This window comes from Melitaea cinxia, chromosome 19, assembly GCF_905220565.1.
Source record: "Melitaea cinxia chromosome 19, ilMelCinx1.1, whole genome shotgun sequence".
Classification (NCBI taxonomy): Eukaryota; Metazoa; Arthropoda; class Insecta; order Lepidoptera; family Nymphalidae; genus Melitaea; species Melitaea cinxia.
In genome coordinates this window covers 728,053-741,579 of record NC_059412.1, presented here as the reverse complement: position 1 = coordinate 741,579, position 13,527 = coordinate 728,053, and the positions used below count along the sequence as shown (strand labels likewise).

At 36.7% G+C, this 13,527-nt stretch overlaps 1 protein-coding gene across 1 annotated transcript in view; it reads right to left on the bottom strand.

The window, feature by feature from the left end:
* The window catches only part of LOC123663033 (neurobeachin-like), a 102,754-nt gene that overhangs the window by 14,979 nt on the left and 74,248 nt on the right, over positions 1-13,527 (bottom strand). Inside the window, exons 13-26 of the mRNA XM_045597775.1 lie at positions 11,676-11,889; positions 9,754-10,006; positions 9,086-9,228; positions 8,732-8,818; positions 8,248-8,351; positions 6,693-6,883; positions 5,987-6,303; positions 4,266-5,847; positions 3,515-3,660; positions 3,102-3,266; positions 2,850-3,029; positions 2,012-2,107; positions 1,499-1,606; positions 999-1,149 (exon numbers count right to left, since the gene is read on the bottom strand). Of these exons, the coding sequence (XP_045453731.1) occupies positions 999-1,149; positions 1,499-1,606; positions 2,012-2,107; positions 2,850-3,029; positions 3,102-3,266; positions 3,515-3,660; positions 4,266-5,847; positions 5,987-6,303; positions 6,693-6,883; positions 8,248-8,351; positions 8,732-8,818; positions 9,086-9,228; positions 9,754-10,006; positions 11,676-11,889 (3,737 nt within the window). The remainder of the gene's footprint in view (positions 1-998; positions 1,150-1,498; positions 1,607-2,011; positions 2,108-2,849; positions 3,030-3,101; positions 3,267-3,514; positions 3,661-4,265; positions 5,848-5,986; positions 6,304-6,692; positions 6,884-8,247; positions 8,352-8,731; positions 8,819-9,085; positions 9,229-9,753; positions 10,007-11,675; positions 11,890-13,527) is intronic.

Sequence of the window (13,527 nt, the reverse complement as noted above, 5' to 3'; positions counted from 1 at the left end):
TGAAAGTAACGTAGGTTTTACCAGTGTCCCAAATCGTGACGCGTATTTCAAGCGGCGTGAAAAAAAAACGGGAAAAAACACCACTTCAGATATTTAAGTCATATGTTCAACCTGCGCGTTCGTAGACGACGGTCAAAAGAAGATATGCTTGTATCTTGTATATTTAGAAGATTCTATAAGTAATTTAGAAGAGATAGATTTAGATATTAAAATATTTTGTTCAAAATTAGGTAAAAATATTTAAATAACTTTTTACGGTACCATAAGCTACAATAAGTACATTGAATGATAAATGAAGAGCATGATGTTATTATATTTTTTTTATAAATATATTTAATTTTTTCTGTTAAATATGTTAGTTCCCGTTTAAATGTTTTCAACTTTTGACCGTTAGCAAAAAAACTTTTGTATCATCGATGTTTCTATGACTATATTTTATTAGAAGAAAAATGCCTATTAGAAGATCGAGGTTAAAGAAATAATAAAGGTGCGACTAAGCGTACTGACGAAGCAAAATAATGAGTCTACTGTGAAAATCAGTTTTGATGAATTATGATATTTTATATTAAATATATTTTATCTAGTTTAAACAGACGTTGACTATTTTGAAAAAAAAAATAGAAAATATTTACAGTTACATTAAGTATGAATCAAATAAGTTTATTTCCTATAAATCTTCTCGTATAACGTTAAAATTAAAATAATTTTAAGACTTAAAGACCAAAAAAAGTAACTTTGGACAATTAAACGAAAACCTAAAAATGCACAAATAATGCGATTATTAAACAACAGTAAATTCAAACTAAAACCCATTTAAACAATGTAAATTAGTTTAATCTTTAACTCAAAACAGTGATACTCTCTAAGGACACCTATCGCAAATAATAACATCGAAGGTTACGAAAATAAAACAACGAAAACGAATAGTAATTTTAATGGAGTTAAGAGAGAGAGAGATAGATAGAGAGAGAATAAGTAAGAAAGAGATAGATATGTACCGTGGTGTTCGTGCGCGTGGTGAACGCGGCGCGCGCACTCGGTCTGCGCATGCGCGGGCGGTTCCAGGATGTCGCGGTACTTCGACACCATCAGCACCGAGATGAAGTACACGATGGCCAGCGACAGGAACTGAGCTTGCTTCGTCTCCTCCTGCCACACACCGGGCATACCTTTACTCTACGAGTATGTTGTTCGTTGTAATTTTATTAGCAACATCGTCAGTTTTGTACGTTATATATCTGACTTGGACGCGACAGACGTCGTTCGAACAAAAAAAAATTATAACAATATTTATTATTTTTAGAATATTACTATTTATAGTACCTATTACTTTATTCTGATTTATTTTTATACAATCTTAAGTTGGGCTGTCATTTTTAATTTGGAACATTTTCGGAATCATCTTAAAAACTGGCACTTTTATAGCTAAGTTTAAAACATTTAATAGTTAATATTTAATTATTAATTTATTAGATTAATAATTAACAATTGCACATACCACGTCTCTGTAGATAACTGCACGTAATCTGTTCACGTCCATATCTTGTAGTAATCTCTCTGGGTCCTTAACCGGGCTCGAAGCGTCCGCTAAGCTCGCAACGACACTCTGTGATGAAGCATTTTTAAAATAATTTGTATATTTTAAAAGTACAGTGGTTAATTTATATTTTAAGAAATAAAAATATATCAAAATTTATTGTTACCAACTCCGAAAAAGATTATAATATCGTTGTACCTAAACAGGTTCAATATTGACGCAAAAATAATTTGAATAAAGTGGTACAAAGCACCAGGCGATCATAAATGACGCGGCGATGTTCTTACGAAAAACACTTTTGGTCACGATCAATGACCAAACATTCATTTTTTTCATACTCCAATTCTATCAATAGTAGGATAGTTACGTACTCGAGCAATATTTAACAAATTTGTTTAATTACTTAATTAAATTACCATGACACCTATGCATCGAAGTACTAGGCGCGCATAAGTTCGCAGGAGTGGCGCATACCTTGGGCGACGGGGACTCGTTGCGGTTGTTCCTCGCGGCCGCGCAGCGCTGTCGCTCCTTGCACTCGAGGCAGTTGCGCACGGCGCACGTGCACACCTGTCGAAAACCACCGCTACAACTACAGCTACGCGCTACGCTATGCTACGGCTAACTCTCACCGATTCATGTGATCCTGGTAGGCGACTATAGTGCCACGTTTATTTAATAAGTTATTAAAATTCCTTTGATATTATTATTAACTGATAGATTATTATATATATATTATAGATTAACTGAGATTTTAATATTAACTGATATTCACTATGATCAAATGATATCAGTAAGAATTTTTTTTTCTGTAAAAATTTGAAAGTAAAAAAAAAAAATAGGACACTGAAATTTTTCTAAAACATTCTTTTTAAATATTAATAAAAATATCTAACTGCTTCTTACGAAACGAAAAAAAAAAATGTCTTAATTCCGTTAAGTCAAACCTTTTGTTCTATTTCTAATGAAATAAATATAAGTTACTCTACCTACAAATATCATCGACAAAAATAAAACCACGGCTAGTTCGATTTCTCTATTGTTTCAATCCTTATAATCTAAATGAATGAAGATAGAAAAATAGTAATATCAAAATATCGAGAAGAAATCTACTCTCAAACGACCTTAAAGTACAGTTAAGGTGTGTTTTAGATTTCTGCCAATTCGCTTTATAAAACCTTCTGAAGACACATCTAAACAAACCTACAGATACAAAATATTTTTAAAAACAATGTAGTTTCAATGGAAGATATTTGAATCTACACACGTCTAAGTCTACGTCTAACACTATAATAATAACCCCCGCACTTACCAATCTCAGGCACTGTCTAAGTATTCCTCCACTAGACATGTTCTTCTCGGCTTCTAACTCGGCGAAATTTAAGGCGCTCGCGAATATTAGTACATCAGCCATAGACACGAGACGCTGTAGAAACGTGACCGCCACTTCGACGGGCATACCTTGCGTCGGCTCGATGACATCTAGTTCGTTCTAGAATATTAACAGTTAATGTAACATTATCCACAGGACGACCCTTGTAAACGATTTAAAAAAAGATCTTACATTAGGCGATGTAGCTGAAGCCAGCAAAGGCAGCAGTCCACCGCAAGCGATAATAAGATTGTCAGCGAGCTGACTGATAAGGTGAACAGTATTGACGACGAATATCGCGTTCTCGCTGCTATTCACAAAGTCTATCACCGACTTAGTGGAGTGACTACGCCACACCTAAAAAGAAATAACTTCATGTAAGCAAGTTATTTTATGACAACGATTTAACGACGTAATCAAATTTTCTCTAATCGATGAACATACAATTTATGTAAATCATTTATTATTTTGAAGGCCGCTTTATAAAAAACCACTTTTGCAAAACTATTGTTTAACCAATCGTCACTTAAAAAAGGATAGAATTTATTTGGGTCGAATGGCAATTGGAGTATTTCTGTAAAATATTGTTAAAACACTGTTGTTACCTGTATGTCTGTTTCCAACGAGAACAAAACGTCGGACAGCAAGCGCTGGTGAATGTAGGACCAACGGAACTCCGGGATGCGGAAAGGCGGCCTCGTCGGCCCCGGGGAAAACATCGGGCGATTGCATTTCGACGGCCGTTTCGTCTCTGTTGCGTTGTGAGTGTTTTTTTTTTTTTTTTTTTTTTTTTAATAAATATCTACACAATACACACACAGTCGTCTGTTCCTAAAGTAAGCAACTTAATGCTTGTGTTATAGGTAACAGCCGACTGGTATATAGCTACATATATTTTTTTTTTTTTTTTTTTTTTTCGATAACATACTTATAAATAATACATATATAAATATATAAATAAATATTTATATTACACCCAGACTCGAGGTGGGAATCGAACCCACAACCCTCGGAGCAGAAAGCAGGGTCACTACAAACTGCGCCAACGGGCTAGTCAAATGATGATTGAATGATTTTGATTAGTAGGAGTTAAATGTAATCAACAAAAATATAATGTCAATCAATAAATCAATTCAACTTGATAATATTCCTACTTGGATTGGAGTTAATATTTTGTTGTTATTAAATAATTCACCCTTCTGTAAGGTTATAAAAACTTAATAATGATTTAAAAAAAATTACGTTTGTTAATTCTACGCTATGATAGACGAACTAAAATTTAAAGAGCGTTTATTATACGTGTATGTAAATATTTTCCATAGCGTTTCCGTAATTGATTAGAAATGAAAGACTAACCAAAGTGATTCGAATCAACTTGTGTACTCGTAGAGGCACTGCGAGGTCTTTTCGGCGACGTCGACGTGTTCGTCCCTTGTGTGGCGACGCCTTCTCCTCTATTGCTGTCCTGCTTCATCTCACTATCACCAGGCAGGCTCACACGTCGTTTGTCTCTGTCATCATTATTCTTCCCATCCTCATTTTCCTCCTTCTTGTTCGCTAACGATATATTCTCACTAATTGTCGAAATAGGAGGTATCTCTGGCGTTTTGTTTTCTTCTGACGCATTACTTTCTAGTCTTTGGCTTTCGTTTTTGGCGTTTTCCTCGTCAATAGTTTCAGTGGCGATCGGTTCGTTATTAGACTCCTCTGTGGTGTTAACTAAAAATTCTCCATCGAGGGGCAAAACGTTACTTTCTTCCGGAAGGTCCAACGGAATGTCTCTTTGAGCGATTTCTGTGTTTATTACGGGTTCATCGACACTCTCGCTTTTAGAAACTACTGCAGAAATTATGTCATTTACAAGATCATTCGCAATCGTCTCTACTACTTGTTTTTGATCTAATATATCTTCAATATCCTGATCTAAATCTTCCCGGCCGTTCGGCGTGTTCCCTTCGGAATGGAGTCCTCCAGATATAGCACCCGAATCAGTATCATCGTCCGTTTTTAATCTCACCGTTTCCAAAGCAACCGTTAGGACATCGTTTACAATATTTATAGCGATGTGTTTCGGATCATCATTTGAAACATCATCTGGAATGCTAGATTCAGTCTTTTCTTGTATTTTTCTAGGACTAGTCGCTTCACTGGGAGTTAAGTACAATTCGGACGGATCTGATAGTTCTGATTCTCTTTCATTTATATTGCTTAATCCATCAGCAACTCTCTCTGGACTTGCCGTTTCGCTGACCGACAAACTAGAAGGTAGACCCTCACTTTTATCGGTATTGTCGTCTTTCATAACATTATCTCCGATATCTCTAACTGGAATGTAGTCGAGACTGCCTTGTCTAGTCAATGGCTTGTCATTTTTGTCTGAGTCAGGTTCAATTGTTCCGATACCGGATTCGGAACTTTCTAGAAGCTTATTTTCAATAATAGATTGAACTAATTCAGTATTCGCGTTAAGCATTTTCTCCTCTATCTGTTCTTCGTCGATAGCGTGTTCGACTTCGGTATTACTAACACTATCACAACCTTCGGCGGGCACTTCGGTATCAACAGTTTTAGCTGGACTATGCACTTTACACACTTCACTATACACTACTGTAGTCCGACTGTCTTCCGTACTTTCACTAGGCCGTTTACACCGACACGATTCGACTTCTCTGAGAGATAATCCTTTGCCTATTTCCGTTTGAGCTGCATGGTTGAGTACATTTTGTTTCTTAACAGAGACTGGAGTACTATCGTCGCTAGCGTCCGTATCGGGGAGGACTCTGGATTTTGCAGATGCATCTGTATGTCTGTCCCAGCCAGATATTGTCGAGATTGGTCGCTGTTGCCTTTCAGCTGGATCCGTTATGTTGTCGGCGCGTCTTTGCTCGTAATGTTCATACATTTGGGCAAATTGTAGTTTAAATTCTTCGTACGATACCTGTAAACCAAAACAAATACATGAAAATATATTCAAAAATACGTAAACCATCACTTTAAGTTTCGAAAAACATAAATATGACTATTGAAAGAGCAGATGTCCTTACGATAACAACTTAAGTTTTAAGCTATTAAGTCACCTTGGAATGCACAATGGCCAGGGTATCAACCCACACCCTCCAGCCTCCATATTCGTGTTTGATGGCATGGTGCAACAGCATACGGAACAACGAATAAACCATATCAGATATCTTCTGCTCCTCTGCGTTCTTGGGGTGTATATACGCCATGGCGATGAGCCACTCCTGCCACACGGACATCTGTAGCACTGTACGCCTATTCTCTCGATTGTTGCTGCACAGCAGTGTCATGTCTGACAGAAACAGTTTCTTCACTTCGAGTAATTGTTCCGTCTGCTTTGATTGTCTGATCAGTGTTGCGACCACCTTCAGAATCACTGTCGTAGAATAAGGCAAAGCATTTTTAGTTAGCTCATAATTACGCATCTAAAAGAAAATACTGTCACTTTAAAGATAGGAACTGAAAACTGTGACTATGATATCATATCATATTCTTTATTGCACAAAATAAATTTTACAATAGTCAGTACCTATAATATAGAAAATCTCTTGGCAAGGGCGAAATTATCTCTAAAAGAGATCTGATATTTATTTTTTACTTTAAGCCGATTGATTAGAATCTATTTAAAGAAATCTTTTTATATTTAACAAATTATTATTATTCAGGCAGACAGTTTTATTGCTTGCGACAACATTTAATACAACGCCATCGTCTCGCGAGTCCGCGCCCAGCCACGTGAGAGAGAGAGAGGGGGGGGGAGCTTACTGGGGTTCTCGAGGCGGAAGTGCGGCTGCGGCTCGGGGTGGCTGGTGTAGAGGATCTGCTGGCCCACGTGCTCCGTGAGCAGCTCGTACAGCGCGTTGTACACGGGCAGCGCCAGCGCCTCGCCCGCCGCGCCCAGCCGCGTGGCCAGCAGCGTGTACAGGTTGTGCGGCGACATCACGTCGTACTTGCGTCTGAACACACGCACATTACTTCGCATTGCTGCACATAAGCTTTATATAGGACATAGGCACGTGCCATTAAGAGCCATTTCACAAAAATCAGTAACAATTCGCGAAATTGTAATATTAAGACGTCGTTAATCTCAGTGTTGGATGCAATAATGTAATTTATATTCTTGAAATATAATAGAGCAACCTTTGTTGTAGTAAATAGTCAGATCAGAATTTTGATTTATATTATGTGTATAAAATTATTAACCTTTTCATCAGCCTCCGACCTGGGTAAACGGTCGCAATGTATACTTTGAAGTCCTACTTTTCAATAACCTCTACGTTGAAACCATTTTAAAAAAATATCGTAATATGTGAAATATAATTTTGTTGAGGACTATCACAGATTTTTATTCCATTTGTATCTATCTCTATTAATCGATAAAAAAAATTTAAAGTTACGAATATTTTCCAAATAAGTACAATTTTAAAAACGCTATTTTTCTTAGAAAACTAAGAAATTTTAACGAACTACCACCACCACCACCTTATTGAGTAATTCTCATTACTTGAACTCTGTTTTCGATAGATTAGGACAGTGAGATTCTGTTTATACAGATATTGCTAAAGCGTTTGATCACGTTGACCATGTGCAAAAGCTGAACATAATAGTTTACACAGTACTCTCCTGTAATTGCTCCGATCATATTTGCAAAATTGTTCTCAGATTGAGAAAATTGGGGTTCATGAGTCGGTACCAATTTTTGCTGAGGTTGGGTCGTCCTAGAGGGATCGGTCTTGGGACCTTCACTGTTTTTAACCTTTATTAAAGACTACTCACTAATTGTAAATGTTTAACATTTGATGATGATCTTCAAATAATCACATGTATCAATTCAATTTCAGACTGGGTTGCACTTTAAACTAATTTAAAATCTCTTTTCAATTGGTGTTCTAATAATAACATGGCTATAAATATTAAAATATATCAAGTAATAATTAAATTTACTAAGGAAAAAAAGTAATTGTGTTTATGTGAATCAGAACATAGAATATATAAAAACAGAATCGAATTTTACATTATTATATCATTTTTTGTCTTGTGGGTTTCCCCACCGTGCCTCGGAGAGCACGTTAAGCCCTTGGTCCCGGTTGTTATCATGTACACCTGATAGCGATCGTTACTCATAGTAATGTATCTGCCAACCCGCATTGGAGCAGCGTGGTGGATTAAGCTCTGATACTTCTCCTACATGGGGAAAGAGGCCAGTAGTGAGATATTACAGTGTGAAGCGTATATAATTTTTTGGATATTAATGGAAATATCTAAGACAAATAATACTTCTTTTGGATTATTTTATTAATTCAATATGAATTTAGCTTACTTATGTGTGCTTCTGCTCAGAAAGAAACCGAGGAGTTTCAACGCCTGTAGTCTGATCAACTGGCTCTCAGAAGACAGAAGCTTGAATATCGTTCTCACACCGCCCTGGAAATAACATTTTTTTCAACTTTTTTAAAAACTATTTAAACGTTTTTCAGACCTTTGTGGCATAAGTTGAGTTATCTATAACAGTACAGATAAGATAAATTTTGTTTATTACATAATTTTTAAATCTATACAAATAAATAAAATTGGAGTGTCTGTTTGTAATATTAAAATAACCGCTTTTTACTAAGCGCATATGCATGTATACACGGTACATATACCAAAATAACATTTTTTACAATTTTTGTCTGTCTGTCTGTTTGTTCCGGGTAATCTCTGAAATGGATAGACCGATTTTGACGGGACTCTCACTGGCGGATAGCTGATCCAATAAGGGGTAACTTAGGCTAAGTGATATTGTTAAAAGTTATTTTACTTACCTTTGCGTCAAATGCTGGCACCATAGAGCTGGGGTGCTCAGACATCAAAGAGATCAACATTTGCAGTACATCGTGAAGATTCTCGTCCTAAAATTCGTAATAAAATCAATATTATTAAATTACTAATAATATAATTATCAATTAAATTCAAGAATAAATAATTGTTTGGAAGAATTCTAAAACTACTGAATCAATATTATCATTGTTTTACCCTTACACTACACTACTCTGAAGTCGCATAGTGATAAAGATCACTATTATGCTACATAGATAATACAATACATATATATCACAATACATATATAATAGAGTACGGAACACGTTAAAGCTATTGAGTGGCCAGTTCCAACATACCTCATGCATTGTTGTGAGATAGTTCAAGATCGACTGAAGTTCGTCCTCCTTCACTCCGTTTCCGATCATAATGAGTTGTTTGAGGAACAGGAGAATGTACGCTCGTATCGTTAGTATGTCCTTGTGGGCTGGTCGGGGACCATCTGCAAAATGAAAGAAAAATCGTGACATGATTTTTTTTGGGAAGATACAAAAATCAAATAAATATTAAGAAATATAAACATCATTTATATCAGTGTTTTATTTAGTTAAGGGAACCAAATATTATTTTGCATATCAGTCAGTCAAAGCGACAGAATGTTGCGCTAATAGGAGCTGATTTAATAGACTGAGTGTGTGGGCATTTATGTATGACTAGCTGCGCCACGCGGTTTCATACAAGTTATTTTCGATCCCGTAGGAAAGTCGGGATAAATAGTAGCCCGTGTTATTATGAATCTCCAGCTATCTACATACTAAGTTTCATTAAAAGTAGTTAGTAGTTTTTACGTGAACAAGCATACATACACAAACTTTCGCAATTACAATATTAGTACAACGTACTGACGTTTTCTTAGATTGGGAATTTGTGTTGTGTATTTTAGAAACTTGATACTACGAGCTGTTAAAATAAAAATAAAAACTACTTAACTTTTCTTCGAAAAAGAAAAACTATTAAGCAGACATACCCAAACCTTTAGGCGCGATGCCGCTCTTGGGTCGAGGGTTGACCAGCCAGTAGTAGTACTTGAGCGTGTGTACAGTCTGCAACACGGTGCTGACTCGACGCACGCTGCCGTATATGTGAGCGTCGGCGAGGAAGTCCGTAGCCAGGTAGCAGTAGAGGCGCGCCTGTACCGCGGCCGGAGTGTGGATCCACAGCGCCGGGTTGAACAGCACGTGGTCCAGCAACTGCCATGTCAGGAACGATTGACAGAACGACTGGTTAGCACAGCCTATTTACTGTCCGATGATTGCTAGCGTACGCTCTCTTGCTTCTTATGTATTGTTATTAAAAATAAATAAATATCTATAACATACACGCACGGTCGTCTGTTATCACAGTAAGCAACTTGATGCTTGTGTCATAGGTAACAGCGCCATTGCTCATTTGTCTTATTTAGACACACGACCGCTTGTCCAGCTCAGTTTAAAGAAAAGGAACTGGCAACACGCCGTGTATGATAAATACATTAACATATATATACAAATCTTTTAAAAATATATTTTATGTATTAAATGTATAATTTTCGATATTAATAATAATATTTTTATGTGTTTTACTGTCGATAAAATATCTACTTTATTTCTATTAAATTTGGTAAGAAACATAATTACATCCTTGAAAGAGTATCTTTAACAAAGCAAGATTAATTTGCAACGTTTTACAAAGCACCATACATTAGAAGTTTTGTGTCTGCGCTTCGCCAGTAAACTTTCTAAATCTGTATTTACGCATTCTAAATACTTTTAGTTACTTCGTTTAACTACATAATATTTTGAAGTAAAAAATGTGTTAAATATATTTATCTGAGATCGAACGAAGCAGATTAAGCAAAACAATATACAAATAAATAAAATATGGGCTGTAGGTAAAAGAAAAGTAGTAAAAATTACAATATTCAAGTATAACAAGTGTTGTGCATGTTTCGTCGATCAGGATATCGATGACAAGAAAAATAAGTAAAGGTGTCGAAATGGGGGTGAGAAGCAAGAGGAGCGTGCGCTAACAACCATCAAAAATAACCAGAAAGTGCTTAAGTGTATCGAAATTAACAACATTTATCAAATACAAGATTAAAAAGAACATATTTACTTTCGAACAAAAAATTCAAAGATGGAAAAAAAAAGTATTTAAAAAAAATTACCGACTTTTTTAATGTAGGTTAATTAATATGTAGTTGTAGTTAGCTTTTATTCTTCTTTTATACATATACGAATATTAAATAATTGTTCATTTATGTCAGGGAAAGTTTAAGCTGTAATAATCTCTCTTATTATATACGACTTAATCTATTTTAATTAAAAAGTTAAGGTTGTTAAAAGGCATTTAAAGAAATACTTCAACACAAAATAATACACTAAGGAGGAAAATTCTTTAAAAAAATAACAGAATATTTAAAAAGTTTCGAAATTTAAAATAACGTCTTTGAATTATAATCGACCAAAGGCAATATAAAAAATCCGAATTTTTTCCAAAGCAATTACGTTTTATTTATGGTGCAATATACCAAACCTCCCCATCCGTTGCGCTGAAATTACGAAGAGACCGAGATTTGATCGCAAATTAATATTTCTGGGCGCTTAATGTGAATTTACGCTTGTAATATTCCCATAAACTTGTAAAGTTTAAATATAAATTGTAAAAATTTTTACTGTAATAGTATATTAATTTATAGACTTACCTTGAATTTACTGTTACAAATAAAAAGTATAAACATCTTACGAAGCGACAGAATATTTTGAACTAAAAAAATCTAACAAAAAAATAGTATATTTGAAAGTTTAAAGCACAGGCCCTTACGTAATAATAATTATTTTTTACGCAAAATTTCTGCCAAAAATAGAAAAAAAAAATGGTTTGTTAAACAAGCTAAGAGGCTTTACTTACCTGTTTCAACAGCAAATCGGAATTAGGAGAGCAGCAAGTGACGAGGTGTTTGGTCAAGTGCAGGAAGGAGGCGAGCGTGTCCGGAGTGAGGTGGTCGCGGCCGCAGCGCTGCAGCATGTGCGAGATGACGAGGAAGCCGCGGCACTGCAGCATGTGCTGCTGCACCGTGCTGCACGACTCCACCAGCGAGCACACGAAGCCGAGCAGCTTCGAACTGGGACAAGCGACCCATGTCCTTAGCTACTCTATTGCTATTGATTTTTTACACATTTGTTTTTTCTTATATACAACGCCGACGCCGCGTTGGCGCAACGGTTACAGCCATGGATTGTATCTGTTGCGCTGGCGGTTGCGGGTTCGATCCCCGCACATGACAAACATTTGTATTGGCCATACAGGTGTTTGCCGTGGTCTGGGTGTTTGTGCAGTCCTAGTGGGTCTCCCGTAAGCCGTTGGTCCCGGTTGTTATCATGTACACCTGATAGCGATCGTTACTCATAGTAGGGAATATATCCGCCAACCCGCATTGGAGCAGCGTGGTGGATTAAGCTCTGATCCTTCTCCTACGTGGGGAAAGAGGCCTATGCCCAGTAGTGGGATATTACAGGCTGAGGCGTTATATACAAGTAGCTCACCCGGTGGTAAGCAATTACTGTAGCTTATAGACGCTTGCTACACCAGAAGCATCGCAAGCGTGTCGCCTACCCTACCCCTGATCTTCCCCAACAGCTCTGGCCACGTTACTCGCCACAGAAACATAGTACTGTTTGAGAGCAGTGTTATTTAGCTGTGACCTTCTGTCAGGTCGAGGTAATTCCCCATTAGGGCTGCTCCAGATTTTAAGCAGGATATTTCTTGCTGTGCCCTAGCTCAATAATGAGCTGACTCTTTAAGCAACCGTATAGAGCCCGTGATATGAAAAAAATGTGATAAGTTATCTCACTCAATGGCGCTAAACGTGTCTCACGTTTTACTGTGATTTTAGTTGCTTAAGTAAAATATAGTAATAATAGCATACCAGCATTTACTGTTCGTGCGTGGACACGCACACTTTTCTATGTTGTTTCATTTATTATTGGTTTCTCGAATTTAACCCAAAAGTAATTAAGCTATAATATAGTACGCCCGTAATGACCCCGTATATTAATTGGTTAAGGGACCCATTTGGCTTTTCAAACGCGGGAGCACCAAAAAGGAGAGTTATGTGTTTTACAAATTGGACAAAAGCCATTTAATGGACCATATATAAATATATATGTAGGTTGTAAATAACGTTTACAACAATTTGAGTGTACACATTGCGGAGGTCTTCGCCGAGTATTCATAGCTAGGGGGCCCAGATAATTAAATAACAGATAGGGCTGTAAGCGTCCAGCAGTACCTCTGAGTTTAGAGCGCGGAGACTAGGACTCAGCACGTATAATATAAATTAAATTACAACTTTATGGAATTCTGATAATAGGAAGAGTACTACCATCTATTCTTATCTTTTTTTTTATGCCACTAGGTCGGCAAACAAGCGTACGGCTCACCTGATGGTAAGCGATTACCGTAGCTTATAGACTCCTACAATACCAGAAGCATCGCAAGCGCGTTGCCGACCCAATCCCCAATCCCCCCAGGAGCTCTAGTCACCTTACTCACCAACAGGAACACAATACTGCTTGAAAACAGTATTATTTTGCTGTGATCTTCTGTAAGGTCGAGGTACTACCCCAGTCGGGCTGACCCATATTTTGAGCAGGAAATTCCTGCTGTGCCCTTCCTCAGTTAAAATTTATATATTATCTACCGAAGTTGGATGTTATTTGAATATTTGCACGAAATTGTTTTCTTATTGTCATGTTTTGAT